Source organism: Dipodomys ordii, unplaced genomic scaffold (assembly GCF_000151885.1).
Source record: "Dipodomys ordii isolate 6190 unplaced genomic scaffold, Dord_2.0 Scaffold34, whole genome shotgun sequence".
NCBI lineage: Eukaryota > Metazoa > Chordata > Mammalia > Rodentia > Heteromyidae > Dipodomys > Dipodomys ordii.
The window spans coordinates 12474566-12491384 of record NW_012267250.1 but is presented as its reverse complement, the minus strand read 5'-3'; the positions used below and the strand labels follow the sequence as shown (position 1 = coordinate 12491384).

Genomic DNA, 16819 nt, shown 5'->3' with positions numbered 1-16819 from the left:
TATATATATATATATATATATATATATATACATGTAACAAATCCTTGAGCCTGGTGCAAGGGGCTCATGTTGGTAATTTCAGCTAGTCTGCAATATGAGAGGAATAGGGCCATGGCTTGAAGTCAATCCAGACAGAGAAGTTCACAAGACCCTATATTTAAGAGTAGCCAGCAAAAGTACTGCAGGTGGTATACTCAAGAAGTACAGTCATATTCTAACATGCATGAGGCCCTAAATTCAAACAGTAGAATCACAGAACTGAAGAAAAGATTAATGCATTGTATGGTAATTTGCTGTGAAGATGCTTCCATATAAGTTATTGTCAGTTATGTTTAAATTTTGCATAATCTGCTGTTTTGTTGCTCATAACTACATGAAAACTATACTAAAAACAAAACTATACTCATAAAAGGCAAATGGTACATAAATGATAGATTATCAGAAGTTAATCTGCATGATTTAAGTGATAAAATGAAATGTTTAGGCTTATTTTAAGGTGGCATATCTTTTGTGGAAGTTAAGCAACATTAGGAAAAATTGATCCAATAGTACCGTACAGTGCAGTATGGTACCAAATTCCTGAGCATTCAATTTTTTTTTACATATTGCCAGTCTCTTTGGAAGCATAAACTCATGGATATAAAAAATTCATTTGTATTCATTTTTGTAATCATCACACCATGTATTTGTGACAATAATGTAGTCTGCCACAGGAGGTATCGAGTATTAATGTTTAGACCTTATTTATATATGGTATTGCTAAATTTGAGTCATATTCATATAAGAATATGAATGCCTGAGCATCCAGGGTTTTTCCTCAACAGCGCTATCCTTCAGACCATGGATATTAATGGTCTACTATAATTAAGACTCATAGCATTGTAGAACTGGATGGAATCTCATGTATAATGTAGCCCAACTTGTCTACTGCGCAAAAAATATTTCACACTCAGAGAATGTAAGTAACTATGATGGAATAAAAAGTGTTCAGCATCCAAAGTGAACGTGGAACATTGAGCCTCTTGACCTTGTGGATGAGGACCTCTTTCTACTATTCTGCACCAGTTTCTAGTTACAGTTTATAACTTAGGACATAACCAGGAGGCACGACAGGGGCCAGCTTAGTACACATATGACAAGATGATAAATATAATAGTGAATCAGGGAGTTCCCTGCCCAAGATGCCTTATAAGGCCATACATCTAGCCCAAACTAGTTTCAGATGGTAGGGTGTGAGAGAATAAAAGGTGTGGGTAAATTGGCTCAGCCACAAAGGTTAAATAAATTCAGGGCTGGGATCCAGAGAGAACATTAGTGGAAAGTCTTAGGAAAATTCATAGATGAGAAAGATTATAAATCAGACTTCCTCTGTCAACCTCTCACCAATCCCCTTTCAGCCTCAAATAAGCTTTCTACCTCCTTCACTCCAGTTGACAGGGTCAAGGATAGAGATTGGAGGAGTTAATTCTTGACATGGCTGTGGTGGTTGTGTGTGTGTGCGTGTGTGTGTGTGTGTGTGTGTGAGAGAGAGAGAGAGAGAGAGAGAGAGAGAGAGAGTGTCATGGGGCCTGCTCTGGTCCTGGGCACTGTCCCTCAGCTCTTCAGTTCAAGGCTAGTGCTCTCTACCATTTGAGCCACAGTGCCACTTCCAGCTTTTTCTGCCTATGTGGTGCTGAGGAATCAAACCCAGGGCCTTATACATGCAAGGCAAGCACCCTACCACTGAGCCATCTTCCCAGCTGTTTTGCATTCTATCTCTGGCATAGAAGTAAGAATCCTGATCTTCTTAAGGAGAGGAGAATTAATTCTGTAATCTCATCTTGATGCTAGTAGGTTAAATTGAGAATCAGCTCTGTGACTTCCTTTCATATGGCTTTTAAGCCTTCTTCAGTATAAAAATCAGGAAAATACAAAAAGCCTTCAGAATCCTGTTTTAATGCCATGAAAGGCTCAAGGATAGGAGAGTTACTTAATTCAGAAGATTTTCCATTTTTCAAAAATCCCTCAGGAATAACTATGTACTTGAATTCGAACATTTAGTAGCCAATATTTTCCTTACAATTAATTTAAAATAACTTTGTGTAACGTTTGAATCATCAGTAGTTTCTCTCCTTTTGAATGCTTTTGGTTTCAAACAAAGCAAAATCAAGAAGCTAGTTTGTATTGGTTTGGTTTGGCTTGTTTTGGTTTGTGCTGGTTCTGAGGCTTGAAGTCAGGGTCTCTGCACTGTCCATGAGCTATATTGCTTAAGGCTAGCATTGTACTGTACCACTTAGGCAACAATTCCATTTCTGGCTTTTCTGTGGTTAATTGGAGACAAGAGTCGAATGGATTTTCCTGCCTGAGCTGGCTTTGAACTGCAATCCTCAGATCTCATCCTCCTGAGTAGCTAGGATTGCAGGCATGATCTAGAAGTGCAGACTTTCCTTTCCTTTCCTTTCCTTTCCTTTCCTTTCCTTTCCTTTCCTTTCCTTTCCTTTCCTTTCCTTTCCTTTCCTTTCCTTTCCTGTCCTGTCCTGTCCTGTCCTGTCCTGTCCTGTCCTGTCCTGCCCTGCCCTGCCCTGCCCTGCCCTGCCCTGCCCTGCCCTGCCCTGCCCTGCCCTGTCCTGCCCTTTCCTTCCCTTCCTTTCCCTTCCCTTTCTCTTTTAATATTCAGCTGTGAATCTGGACCTGATAGGATTCAATTGGTATTTTTCATCTGTTTCTTATTTTGGCTATTCAATCATGGCAAACTTGCTTATAAAATGCCACAACTTAGTCCATCCAAAGAATCAAAGAAAAAGGATAGTCATTTTCTACAGTCTTTCACCATACAAATGGAAGCCAACAACCAAATACAATTAGAGTTGGTTTGATCTTAGCACTTTAGTATTACAACTATTTTCGCGATGAAGGACAGGACAAGGACACAGCAAGTCACTCTGTTTAGACGTCTAATGGAAGTATGTATGTACACAATACAACAGAAGAAGCAGAGAAATCCCTGATGATCTCTTCCTGTTTGGGAAAGTAGGGCTGAGGAAGCCATCACTCTTGTCACTGAAAAACTATTGTAATAGGTGAGCTGAATCTTGAAGAAGAAAGGTGAACCAAGAAAAGAAAGTAGGATGAAAGATACACCCTACCCAAAGCCATGGTGACATCATAATATTTTTGTGCCACAAACAAAAGAACAAAACAGCAAAATAAGGTTGGTCCTGTCATTGGGAAATATCACATATTGAGCATGCTAGACTTTATTCTGTGGTCATTCATGCTGCACTAAAAGTCTGCAAAACAGAAATAAAAACTATTATCAACATTTTAGGAAGATAATTTGGAGTAACTTTTCAATGGCGCAGATACCCAGGAGATGAATGGGAGGCTATTCCAAAGGTTTCTGTAAAGAGTTGTTGACTGGTGTTAACAAAATGGTCACAAATTTAAAGAAGGGAAGGAGGGAGGGACTGGGAGAGGGGAGGGAGCAGAAGACCCTGTACAGAAGGAAATGTACTCTTTACCTGACTCATGTAAATGTAATCCCTCTGTACATCACCTCTATAATAACAATCAAGTAAATTAATTAAAAGAAACAAATTTGAAGAAGGAGGTTTACATTCCAGAGCAGTTAGGGAATAGAATGTAGACAGCTTGGTGAGTTTGACTAGAGTGCAGGCATATTGGAGGCTCTTCATACAATATGACACTATTCCAAATGCTTAGTACGTACACCTAGACACACACAAATGTGTGTGCCTGTGTGTGATGCAACTTTATTAAGAAGACACAAATATTATAATTCACAATTATTATAATTCAGATAAAGACACTGAGGAATCAGGAAATTAATCACCCAAAGTCGCTCAATGAACAGATGGTACAGAGAAGTTTTAAACATGGGCCATTTGCTTCTCAAGTAGTCTGCTGATTTATTAATTAATTGCTGTCTCTGTATGCTAGAGGAAAATATCTCAAACTTTTTATTTCATTTTTTTTGCTATGATACAATCAGATTCAGAACATATTTCTTCTGAGCAGGCACATTTCACTGAAAACTATATTAATAAGTTTGATTTTTAAATTGATTGCTAGATTTAAACTCTACCCCTTTTACACTCCAGAGAGTAGATCAGAGTACAAGTGAGTGAAAGGATGTAATTAGAGGAATTACCTCCAAGGCATTCTAATTTATGGGAAAAAACGGTAAATTATTTTTCAATTTCAGTATTTGAACAATTATGATTACCATCAAATGATGGTTCCTGTGACAAATAAGTAATTGAAATGCACCGATTGTCTGGACCCTTACATTCAAAGCTAACAACCAGACAAGCTCATTTGGCTTTCATTGTGACCCTGTGTGATTGTTATATTATTACATTTGTAGGACTTATGGATGTTCAAGTTCAAAGGTGAGATTGAAAACAGAATATAAAGTCCCAAGCATATTGAGAATTGAGACACTCTCTTTTTCCTTCTCTCCATCTGTCTCTCTGTCTCTCTCTGTCTCTGTCTCTGTCTGTCTCTGTCTGTCTGTCTGTCTGTCTGTCTGTCTCTCTCTCTCTCTCTCTCTCTCTCACACACACACACACACACACATACACACACACACAGGTTACAATTACATGGGCGAAATAATGAGTGTATTTTTTATCAATCATTGTAGCCTCCTCCTTTGTTTCCCCTTCCCATATCTTCCCATCCCTCCCTCTGCCCCCCTCAGGCAGTTTTTAATTGCAAACACCACCCTTGCTCTTGCAGTTACAATGGGGGACTACAGAGGAACTCTTGTGTATCATATTTGACACATGATTCTGTGAACTGCTAGTCAGAGTAACATGGTAGAGATAATCAACAAAGTTCAATTTTCAAGTTTTGTAAGGGGAAGGGGGACATCCTAAACCAGAGGGAAGATAAATCAATGTAATCAGAGGTAGAATAAGAAGCATGGTAGAATAAGAGATCTCAGCCTAAGTTATACAATTAACATTGAAAAGACATTTTTTCCCAAATTCCCAACATTTCCTTTTATCGAGAAAGTGATGGAATAAATCGGTAGAAGGTGATAGAATCACATAGATTTGAGTTTAATATCAAATTTATTTCTGTTTTCTTGGCAGTACAGAGGTTTGAACTCAGGGCCTTGTACTTGCTATAAGCAGGTCCTTTACCATGTGAGCCATGTCTCTAGCCTTCCAAGCAACTATCGTTTTTGTTGTTGTTGTTGGTCATGGGCTTGAACTCTGGGCCTGGGCATTGCCCCTGAGCTATTCAGCTCAAGGCAAGTGCTCTTCCGCTTGAGCCACAGTGCCACTACCAGTTTTCTAGTGATTTATTGGAGATAAGAGTCTCACAGACTTTCCTGCCCGGGCTGGCTTTGAACCTCCATCTTCAGATCTCAGCCTCCTAAGTAGCTAGGATTACAGGCGTGAGCCACCAGCGCCCGGCCCAAACAACTATCTTTTACTGTCTTCTGGGTTATCCTGGCAAAGTCATTGGATTTCTGAGTCATAGTTTTTAGCTATTTTTACCTGGTAAATGAATAAAGGCAATGTCTACCTCACAGGATACTATCAGATTTATACATAACATTTTCAAGACTTGCTACATATTTTTTGTATCACTATCTGTGATTGCCGGTGTGAAGGGAGACAACTGTATCCCACACTTTGACAGTGCTTGTCATATGGATGACATTGTTAACCAGTGTATATTCTTAATCTGGATTATTGAATTCCATCCTGTGGCCATTCTGTAAGATGGTGGTGGTGGTTCTCATTTTACAGAGAAACAAACTGATGCTCAGAGAAAGAATTTGGATTTAGGCAGTCTTGTCCCCAGAATTCAAAGTCTTAACAGGCATCTCCACTTCCTCCCTCCCTTCTCCCTTCCTCAGCCACTCACCTAACACTATGGGCTTTAGTTTTCTTAATTTACACAAAGACAAAGATCAGAGTGATTAAAACACATATGGCTCCATCCTTCTACTGCCTGCTCAACTTCAGTGTCTGGGGATTTGCTCCGATGCCTACTGCTCTGGGAATGGGGCATGGTGCCAAAAAAGTTTCTCATTTTCTAAGCAGCTGGAAGGGTAACTACCAGCTGCTCTTAAATGTGTTTGAACCTCATCCTCTCAACCAGGAGACAGCTGTGCTTATCTACAGAAAGACTCTGGAAGGTTGTTTTGTGTTTTATAAGGCACTCTAGGCAAGCTGAAAGAGATTTCTGATTTGAAAAGAGCCTAAATTCAGGAATAGAACTTTTTCTTATTTCCCCATTGCAGATAATTCTCTAATCCTTGATATTCTCTTAGATACAAAGCTTAAAAAATTTATTTTGCCTGAAAGACATAGAAGACAGTCCTCTTAAAGACACTTCAATTGTTTTCCTATAGATATATTTCTTTATACCTGGCATATTCCAGGATTCACATCTGAGATAAGGGCCTTCTTTCTTAAGGCTTCTGTTGGGAAAATTTCAAAGTTCCATTCTGTCTTGTCACCTGATGCCCTTTGCTTCCAGCTGTTGCTTCTTATTCTTGATTTGAACAGCTAACAGAATACATATTAGTAATCCTTGATGGCTGGAGCAGCCATCAAGGATATTTGTCAATCAAATCAGACAATTGAAGACATGATACACCCCAAAGGCGGACTAAAACTTAGAAAAGTGGTCTGTTTAGCATAGATTTTGTTGTCACAAAAGAATTCTTTTTTCAATTTACTTAACAGGCCAACAATACAGTTTATGGGATTATGTTAACTCATAGTTAAATATTCAAAGATGTATTTTGCCAAGCCACATATTTGTGCTGTTTCTTTTGTACATGATCCTGTGAACTTTTCTTCCAGGAGTGACTTTGAATCTTGATCCTCTGGATTGAAGCCTCCGGAGGAGCTTAGATTACAGGCATGAGTCAGCCACGCCCAACTCTACACATTTCTTTGAGTGAGAGCACAGACATTATTTTTTTTAAAGAAATTGTTATAATCATCAACATACAAAGTATATACTCTAGGACTTGGGAGACCAAGCTACAGTGTACAGAAATATCTATTGCTCAGGCAAAAATTCTATTTTGTAGATATGGTGACCTTTACTATCAGAACACTTTTCTACTCAAGATTTTTGTGTACTGACTTTCAGTGAGGGTTCACTAACAAGACATGATTGACAGATTACTGCCAGTCTCCCACATTTTGGTATCCATCCTCTTGTACCTTTGTCTTCTTTGCTTCTTCCAGCACTAGGAGCTGAAGCTGTTCAGGTGGATGGATGGGGAAGTAAGACTTGTTCATCATCACCAGTTTTGCTTTATAATAATGCATTGGTTAGAAACCAATTCCCTATCTTAAATTCCAGGTTGAAACACTTGTAGTAGCTGCCATTTTCCTGGATAAACTCTGAATAAAGCCTGTGCTGGCAGACCTGTAATCATACTATTTTGAGAAACGTGTGCAGTGTACAAGTGTGTGTACATGTGTACCAGTGGATGCATCCAAGGGTTTGGTTGATGCTGAGAAAGTATCAGTGCTTGCCATATCACCTCTTATTTTTAAGAAGTTGTATTGAGTTTTCCCCAAAATTCCTTTGTTATTGAAAAGGTGATGAGCAGGGGTAAGGCAATGAGTACATTTTTTAAAAGTCATAGTTACCCTATCCCTTATTATCTCCTATTTACCCCTATTTCCCTCCCAGCCTAGTTGTAATGTTTATATCCAACATTTAGTTCATCCTTTGTCCTGCTGTTTCTGTGATTCCCTTTCCTTCCCACATATTGAATAATCTAAAAATTTCAATCAGAAATCTTCTTAACTCTGGTTCTACTGAAATCAGTAACTTAGCATTTTATTAGAAAATTCACCTTATAAACTTAACTTTATACAAAGGTAGCAAATTCTCACAACCACACAGAAATGTGCTTCTTTTACAACAATACTACTGAGAAGAAAACTTAGGTTTAGATAATGTAATTGATTTCTTCCCAAGTAGCCTATCTAACACTTAAGAGAAATGGGGTTCAAACCTAAGTTATGTACTATAAAACCTAAGTTTGGTTCCTACAGTTTAAACACATTTCTCATGTATGTCTTAAGTTCCATTTTTTTATTTCAGAGTTCTTTATTAAACCAAAAAGTGTTAAGCTTTCCTCTGATAGAGGATATCATTTTGGAAGAGAGATCCAATAACAGTGTTAGGTCCTTTTTTTTTTCTTTTGCCAGTAACAGGACTTGAACTCAGGGTTTAGAGCTGTCACTCACTTTTTTGTTTTATTTTGTTTTATTTTGCTCATGGCTACAATTCTACCATTTAAGCCATACGTCCAATCTGGCCTCTTAGTTTTCAATTGGACTTTTCTGCTCCATGGCTTCCAACCACAATATTACATGCCATTCTGAGCCTTCTAAGTAGCTAGGATTGTAACCACAAGGTACCAGGCCCAATGAGAGATATCTAAATGTGGGAATTTAAGAATTTCTTACAAGTATGTCTCAAGTATGTGTATATAAATAAGATGGATATCATTTGATTAAGCTCTGCTTTTAAGAGACCAGCAACTTTCTAGTAGACAAACTTTGGGTGTACAATATCTGAAAGTCACTGTTTGCTGGCAGAACACAAGAGGTTAACTGAAGTTGTGTCCATCTTTGAAAATATTTTTGCACATTGTTTCTGCTCTTCTAGCTCTATAATCAATCTAGATAAAATTCCATGTCATTTATTTGTGTGCCAACTATCTCCTTGGCTCAGGTTTAATAATAAAAATAAAACAAGTAAATGATAAACAGTCTTTGTCTACAAGTAAATAATAAACAGTCTTCATTGTTAGATATCACCTGTCAGCAGATAGAGCCTAGCCTAGTTGACATGGAATCCTACTAAGAGAAAATGACATTGATGTGATACTATGGTTCATGAATAAAGTAAGATACACAAAAAAACACCAGAAAATCCAAATAATAGAGCTAAATGCTTTGGATCAACTTAATTTTGAAGAAATTCCAAGATAACTTAAACAGAAAAAGAAAAACATTTTTAACCAATGGTGCTTGAACAATTGGGTAGCTATACAAGAAAACATAAGCAAGATCACTCAATAGCAAAAAGTCAACAGAAAGCTAAAGATGACTTTAAAAATAAATCTAAAACTACAACTATCACAAGAAACAAAAAAACATAAAATAAATCTTTGTCTTCTTTGTGCTAGTGAATATTATTGGTAAGACCAAAGAATTATTATATTATATTAAATTATAATTTAGAGGCAGTAAATTAAAACATGCTTTTTGAAATACTGGTAATATAAATAGAAGTTTAGATTAGAGAAAAAATTTGCAATGTATACATCTTATGTAAAACATCTCTTTAGAATATACAAACCTCATTGCAGCTGGAAAAAATATCAAAATAGACTCCTCAACTGGGTCCAATTATTTAACAGATACCTCATTAAAATACTTTGAGGGCTGAATATGGTCTTGCATTCCTGTAATCCCATCTACTCAGGAGGCAGATAGGTGGGTCAAGGTTCAAAGGCAGTCTAGAAAATTATTGGGAAATCCAATCTGTACAATAAACGAATATGAAAAGAACTAACATGTGGTAGAAATGGTAGGGTCCTTTGTGGGCCAATAAACAAAGATAATAGACTTTGTTTCATTAGTACTTATTAAAATGACAGTCAAAACCTAAAAGACTAGCAGAGGATCACAGATTGAGACTGCTCCTTTATCTTCCTGCTTAATCCATAGATTTTGCAACATAGCTAAAATGCTTCATTGAGCATCATCATATATGTTGAGGACAGACTTGTGGGGCCTTACTGGTGCCTGAGAGAAGCAACAATAAAGTTTCAAACACTGATCCTGGGAGAACTATTTGAAACCCAGCCCACTTCTGTGTAATCTGCTTGGGAGAAAGTATAGTAACATCTCTTGTGGGCATCTAAGGAAACAAATATTACAGAAAATTAGTTCTTCAGCTTAGCATTTGTATATATGTTCAGTATAGTTGGGGGATAGTTAAACATTATCAATCTGTATATTTTTAGAGCTGGCTCTTCCAAATAAAATCAGAATGCATTCTGAATAGCAATGGGAATTCTGAGTAGAATGGGAAATATATTTATGCTTATTTTCTTTTAAAAGACCATAAAAATATTTTTTGCCTAGAGTATCTGCGTTGAGGGGGAGAGGCAGAGGTCTTAACTTAGAAAATGCTTTTTTGACAGGAGAAGATTACAACTGAATAAATGTTGAATTTCATTTCACATCTGGTCTTTGGAAGACTGTTCAATTTTAGTTAATTTGCACATTGAATTTCCCCCTTTCAAGTAAAGTTGTCCTTTTCTATTGTCATATTCTCTTAGAAATTAGCAAAGGATAAATTTACTATGTGAAGCATATTGTAGGTCCACTGGAAAAACTCTTCATAGTCAAAGGAAGGGCTACGTTCTCCCCAATTTAAATATAAGCTTGACAGCTGCATTTGGTGATTTAACTCCATGTGACTAGTTTTAACAAAGCCTTTTACTGGATTTGTTTATTAAGCCAGCCTGTCTCTTTAGCATTTTTAAAAAGGGAGATTGTTTTACTAGAGGCTATCCTTTAAAAAATCAACTCAAAAACAAAAGAATGTGTTAAGCAAGTATTGGGATAAAATTAGTTCCTCCAAACAAGTGCAGGATAGATCATCAAAACATTGAATTTGTTGATTTTTTTTCTAAAGGAAGAAGATATTTGAACATTTTTCTAGTATACCAGTGCAATAATTAGATCAGTCTAGAAATGCAAATAAATATATGGTAGAAAGGCTCTGAATAAATAGGTGGAAAGAATATAAAGATAATTAATTCTTTGTAGAAGTTGTTACTTTGTGCTATTACCTGACCATACATACACAAATGCCTTTTAATGTGATTTCTGCTAATGTCATTTCCAAATGATTTAGTAAGGGACCTTAAAACTTTAAGAGTTTTTTTAAAGATTCTCAGAGAAGCAAATATTGGTTTCTGTTGCAAAACTAAGGCAAACAAATTGATATTTCATTTGAGAATCAGAAAGGTATTTGATTAGCCAGTATTATATTTAGACTGACACATTATAAAGACTAAACAAATATCTTGTCGTGGAGGCTAGAATTTATTTTTCTCATAGCCTTCCTTTTTATTTATTTTATTGGAACCATATTTTAAAATGTTACATATGGAAAGTATTTATGTACATGTCTTTAAATGGTATGGTACCCCCTGAACAAAACTGTTTCTAATAACTAAAAATTCTTTTCTAAAAATCACACAAAATAAACATTTTCAATCCTTCCTTCCTTCATGTTTTTTTTGTTGTTTGTTTTTCTTTTTTGCTATTTTTTTTTGTATGTGTCCAAGTACTGGAGCTTGAACCCAGGGCCTTGCTTTTTGGCCCAAAGCTGGCATTCTATTACTTGAGCCAAATCCCCACTTCTGGCTTTTTTTCTGGTTAATTAGAAATAAGAGTCTCATGGATTTTCCTACCTCATGATTTTGAACTACAATCTTGAAATCTTAGCCTCCTTAGAAACGAGGATTCCAGGTGAACCACCAGTGCTGGTTCAAACCATTATCTTAAGAAGTAAATGTGTTGGCCAGTGAAATATGAAATATCCTTTTTGTTCCTGGTACTGGTATGTATTACAACAGTAAGGTTAACTTGCTTAGAAGCAGATAACCATCTTTAAAATATTAAACTTTGCATTGATATTGGTGCAGTTTCTCTACCTTTTAAATATCTACGAATTATGAAATATCAGGAGTGGGACATTACAAAGGAAAGGCTGTATACTGAGCAAACTGTTAAGTGTAACTAGACTGCCTTGATCCAAATTCCAGAACTTAACATTTATTAGCTGTATACCTTGAGCATTTTAGTAAGCCTTCCATTTCTATGTTTCTTCATGTATAAAAATGAAATTAATAATAGTAGTTTCATCATAGGGGTGCTATACTTTCCAACAGGACACAGTAGATATTAAAATTATTATAAACTGCTTTAATTCTTGGAACCAAAAATCCATACATGTGCCTTTTAAGTATTGTGTTTGTGTAGGTACAGCACCTATTAATCAAGGGTACCTTGAGTTCAGATAAACAGGAAGGTTCACAAAAAATTTCATAGACTCACATTAAAATAATAATTGTTGAAACATAATTGTTTACTACTACTCTGGAAATGAAAGTCAACAGAGACAGAACCTGACAACTAATATTTGTACCTAGAAAATGCTCCACAGCTCTTGATAACTGTGAATGATGCTCATGCTCCGTTATGTGGAAACCACTACAATGTTACAAAAGTACACCCCAGTCACCAGCATCAATGGGTGACTGTCTTCCATTTCATTATGTGGTAGGCATCGATTTAATCCAGGCAAAAAATTCAGTTAAACTCACAATCTTCTTTGAGAATTAGCTAAAAATCCTGTCCCTCCTTCTAAAAAGATGTGAGGACAGCTGCTACCTAAGAGTGTGAGTGTGAACATTGGTATGTGAGTGTGTGAGGTATGAGGGATGTAGAAGGCACTGTTTCAATGGCTACCACAATAAAAATGCCACAGTGGCTAGATCATAGGGGAGTGTTTCCAGAAGTGAGAGAAAAGAGCCTCTGCCTTGGGACACAGTTCAAATTATTTTTGTCTGAAGTATTTTCAGTTAATGAAAATGGTGTGTAATAGAGATTTTGTGGACCAGAGTTTTATAGTCCAGTTGGTTTGCTTTTCGACATCTTTGAAATAAAGTGATATTCTTGTCTTACACAGGAATATTTGTGATGTTCAGAAAGTTTGGTTCCATATGCAGAATACAGTTCCCCAACTAGTATATTCTCTTCCAATTGTTTCTCTTTCCACAGAGGATTCTGGTGAATCTTTTCCTTAAAGGATTTTTAATTCAAGTAGAAATATATAAAAGCATTTATAATAATTTTCTATAGACACTAAATTGTGTCTGCACTAGTGTATTGTCTAAGTCTAGACCACTGATACTACCTGGACATTGAAGAAAATTCTCTATCATTAGCTTTCCTTGTCTTTGCCTCTTGCTTGCGTGGCTTGTGATTTGACTAATAGCTGAGAGTTATACATCTTAGCACACGAGTTCTTAGACCTCAGCGATCTTCTTAACATGCTATAGCATCTTCCCTCATGAAATAACAGTGCTCTTTGAGTAACTGTCGTAATCTGTCTGCAAAACGAGTCTTCATGGCCTCCTAGAGGGGTAATTGTCCTGTTATTTTTTTCCTGAATCACGCAGAGATGAAGATTTTACTATAGCCATTTGTGATTTTACAATCAAAGGATTTGTCAGAAGCCAGCAGAATAGATCACAATAGCACAGGTAGAGACTGAGGAGAGAAGAGAAGCCAATTTCCTTTTAGCAAATTCTGGATTGAACTTGAATATCTTCCCTTGCTGATGTATAGATAGTATTGGTGTGGAAAAGCCAAAAGGAGATAAAATCAAAACAGTGTATCAATGATAAGATTATGGTATAAAAAGATGGGAAGAGAAGATATCTTTTAGGGTGAGAAATCCCAAGTCACCTGTGAAATCCTGACGGACAGGTTATCCCTTCAATCTGATATTGTGAAAGACTCCATAGGGGTTCAGAACCCTCCTGAAAAAGCTCACACTTTCATGTGTGATAGATGCATCACCAAAGAGCCTCAAAGAATCTTCCACCTTTTGGAAAATTTGCTCCTTCTTTTAGTGAAATTGGAAACCTTTTCTGAGTATAACCCGGTTTCAGGAAGTTGTTAATGAAACCTATGCATTATTGAAGGGGGACATGTTAGCTTGCCAACTGTCAGTTGAGTAATTTGCTACCTAGTTATACTAACTATCCTGTTCACAATTTAGTATTTTTAAAAGGCATGTACAGATTTAGAAGCACTCGATATCCCCCATTTCACATGTGAGCAGTTCTTCTTACTTAAAGGTTGTAAATCAGAGGGCCTGCCCGCCACCTACACAAGTTCTACATTTCTGGCTTCCATAAGTGAAAAGCTGTATACATGTGCTGTAGAAGTCAGATATTACTGCCTTTAAAATCGCAGGGGTTTTTGTTTGTTTGGGTTTGTTTTGCCATTACCTGCTCAAGGATTTCAGGCTTGGCTCATAATGGAGCTAATTAAATTTTCTTCCCAGGAAGCTGCCAGCTAGACCAGTGCCCCAGGCACATCGTCTCTCTGTGTGGCTTCTCTCATTTATTCTGTATGTGAGATGAGACTTGTGGAACAGCAAAGGTATAGATACGCAGGCTGGACAGCTGCGGATGGGTTTCAGTAACTACAGAAACAGTGTCGACTCTCAACTCTGACAGCACAGATGAGAAAGGTGACAGCGGAAGCATATCTCCCAGTTCAAGTAGGCTGAAGATGACAATCTGCCAAGCGGAAGCAAGGGAAGAGGCAATGGTCGTATAAAAAATGAGCTACCTGCACTTGGCTCAGAGGCATACTATAAGATTCGTGAAATATCATTCCCTGAGATTGTGTTCATGCACAGCCTAGAAAAATAAACAGTTTCAGGGAGGGCAAAAGTTTCGTTTAGTACTGCCATTAGAATCTTCATCCTTAAGTCAGTTTTTGTCATTAACAAAGAAAATGATATTTATTAGCAATAAGTACTTGGGCCCTGGGCTAGTTTACTTACAGGCATACTTTTTTCTTGTATATGCATTTTATCTATTTAATCACGGAAGTATCTGGAATCAGTATTGTTAAATCAATTCCCGAAGTTACCAAATGGGAGAGATCTGATTATATGGTAAATTCTATGTTAACACACTGCATGCTAGAATAAATGGCCCATATATATGGTACCCTTAAATTATTTAAGGTATATTCACAAAAGAAAATAGAATCTGTGTGTGGCTACCCCTGTATGTCTCTGTGTTATTTATCTTCATCTATTTTCTGTTGTTCTTATGTAATTATTTATACATAACATCAAATGTGTTTCAGAGAGTCTTGGCTTACAGAAAGGGCTCACCAGTATTCCCTAAAAGTAGAGAAGTATATCAATTAACAAAGAATTCAGTAGCTATGTGATGTTGGGGGTCAGGTTAATTTAAGTTATTGAAGAGTTTATATGGATTCATTGCAAACCAAGTGAAATAAATTAATCCCTTTCAGACATCATTGTAGATGAGGAAAATAGATAGGTAGGTGGATGGATAGACAGACAGACAGACAGACAGACAGACAGACAGACAGACAGACAGACAGACAGACAGATAGATAGATAGATAGATAGATAGATAGATAGATAGATAGATAGATAGATAAATATCTTACAGATTTAGGAACTCTAAGTCACCTGCAAAACATTTAACATGGTGGCCATATATATTTCTGACTTCACTAACTAGAAAGATGTGTAGATGTATAGCTATAAAATATTATTGGTAATATTAGCAGGTCATATTTCTGATATTGTTATATATTAAATTATTGCATTTTACATTATACAATACATAGATAATCAAAAGAATAGGATGAATTGTGTGGATGATTACATAGAGGTAGGTAAAATGTGAAGCAACTCATTCACTTCTAGGTTAAAATTAAGGGGTCCTATCCCACCTCTACAATTTTAAACCTTTTTATATTTCCAATTGCATCTTGAATAGTAGTGCTTTCTTCTTTCTTTTTTCTTCCCTACAGTTGGACAGTGTCACCTCCCTGATCCAAGCAGCCAAAAATCTAATGAATGCTGTAGTGCAAACAGTAAAAATGTCTTACATAGCCTCCACCAAGATCATCCGGATCCAGAGTCCCACAGGACCTCGGCACCCAGTAGTGATGTGGAGGATGAAGGCTCCAGCAAAGAAACCCTTGATTAAAAGAGAGAAACCAGAAGAAACATATGCAGCTGTCAGACGAGGCTCTGCAAAGAAGAAAATCCATCCAGTGCAAGTCATGAGTGAATTTAGAGGAAGACAAATCTACTGATACCACTATTCTGCTCTAATGCCTATAGTATAAAATCCTTGGCTAACCACACTGCTTTATGTTTACCATTTCTTAGTTCTGTAATTACACCAGATTTCAGCGTGAACGCACATATAATGTAACACATTGGGGACTAAGCCAGTGCAGGCAGGTTGCATTTGGGATCTGGCCATTATCATGTTCTCACAGCAAATAACTGTCGATCAACATTTGCTTGTTGAATGAGGGGATCTTTCTTGTACCATTTAGCATGTTCCATCACAGGGAATTACTTGTATCAATTATCAAATCAAACAGAAGATATGGAGAGCCTGGTTATCTGGTTTGAAGACATTCACTCTTTGCATTGTGAATGAAAATACTGATGTGAGCTCTTATCTTTATAAAATTGTCTTCATAATTTCTTTATACAACGTGGGAGAAGTATGTAAGTTTTGCCATAGGAAAAGCTTCACCATTGAATAAATTTACAAAATTTGAGCAATCAAGCCATTCACAGGATTTTTAAAGGTCAGTCTTTCTCTTTTCCAATTGTTTTATGGTATTATAAATGTTGCAGTGAGCTTTTACATTGTATGTATACATATGTTTTGCAGTTCTGTTGTGTTCAGCAAACTCCCAGCATTTGTGTTCAGAACTATGTGAATACATATATAGAAGAGTCATCACCTATTGGGAAAATAAGACCATGAGCTGCATCCCACTGTGAGTTGATTCGAACCAAAGTGCAAGGAGTTCTGTGTGACTCTAAGAATCCATTTATATCTGTTTGCAATTATAATTAAAAGGAAAGGCCAGCTTGAAAAACCTTTTGGCATTGAGTAAAATATAACTCTGTGAATTGTACCATTGAA

At 36.7% G+C, this 16819-nt stretch overlaps 1 protein-coding gene across 2 annotated transcripts in view; it reads left to right on the top strand.

Moving 5' to 3' along the window:
* Positions 1-16287, top strand: part of Ctnna3 (catenin (cadherin-associated protein), alpha 3) — a 1343755-nt gene extending 1327468 nt beyond the window's left edge. The window contains exon 18 of one of the 2 annotated variants that reach the window (XM_013017086.1): positions 15678-16287. In XM_013017086.1, the coding sequence (XP_012872540.1) occupies positions 15678-15965 (288 nt within the window). In that variant the 3' untranslated portion in view covers positions 15966-16287. The remainder of the gene's footprint in view (positions 1-15677) is intronic. The other variant, XM_013017085.1, reaches the window with a different exon arrangement.
* Positions 16288-16819: the final 532 nt, after the last annotated feature.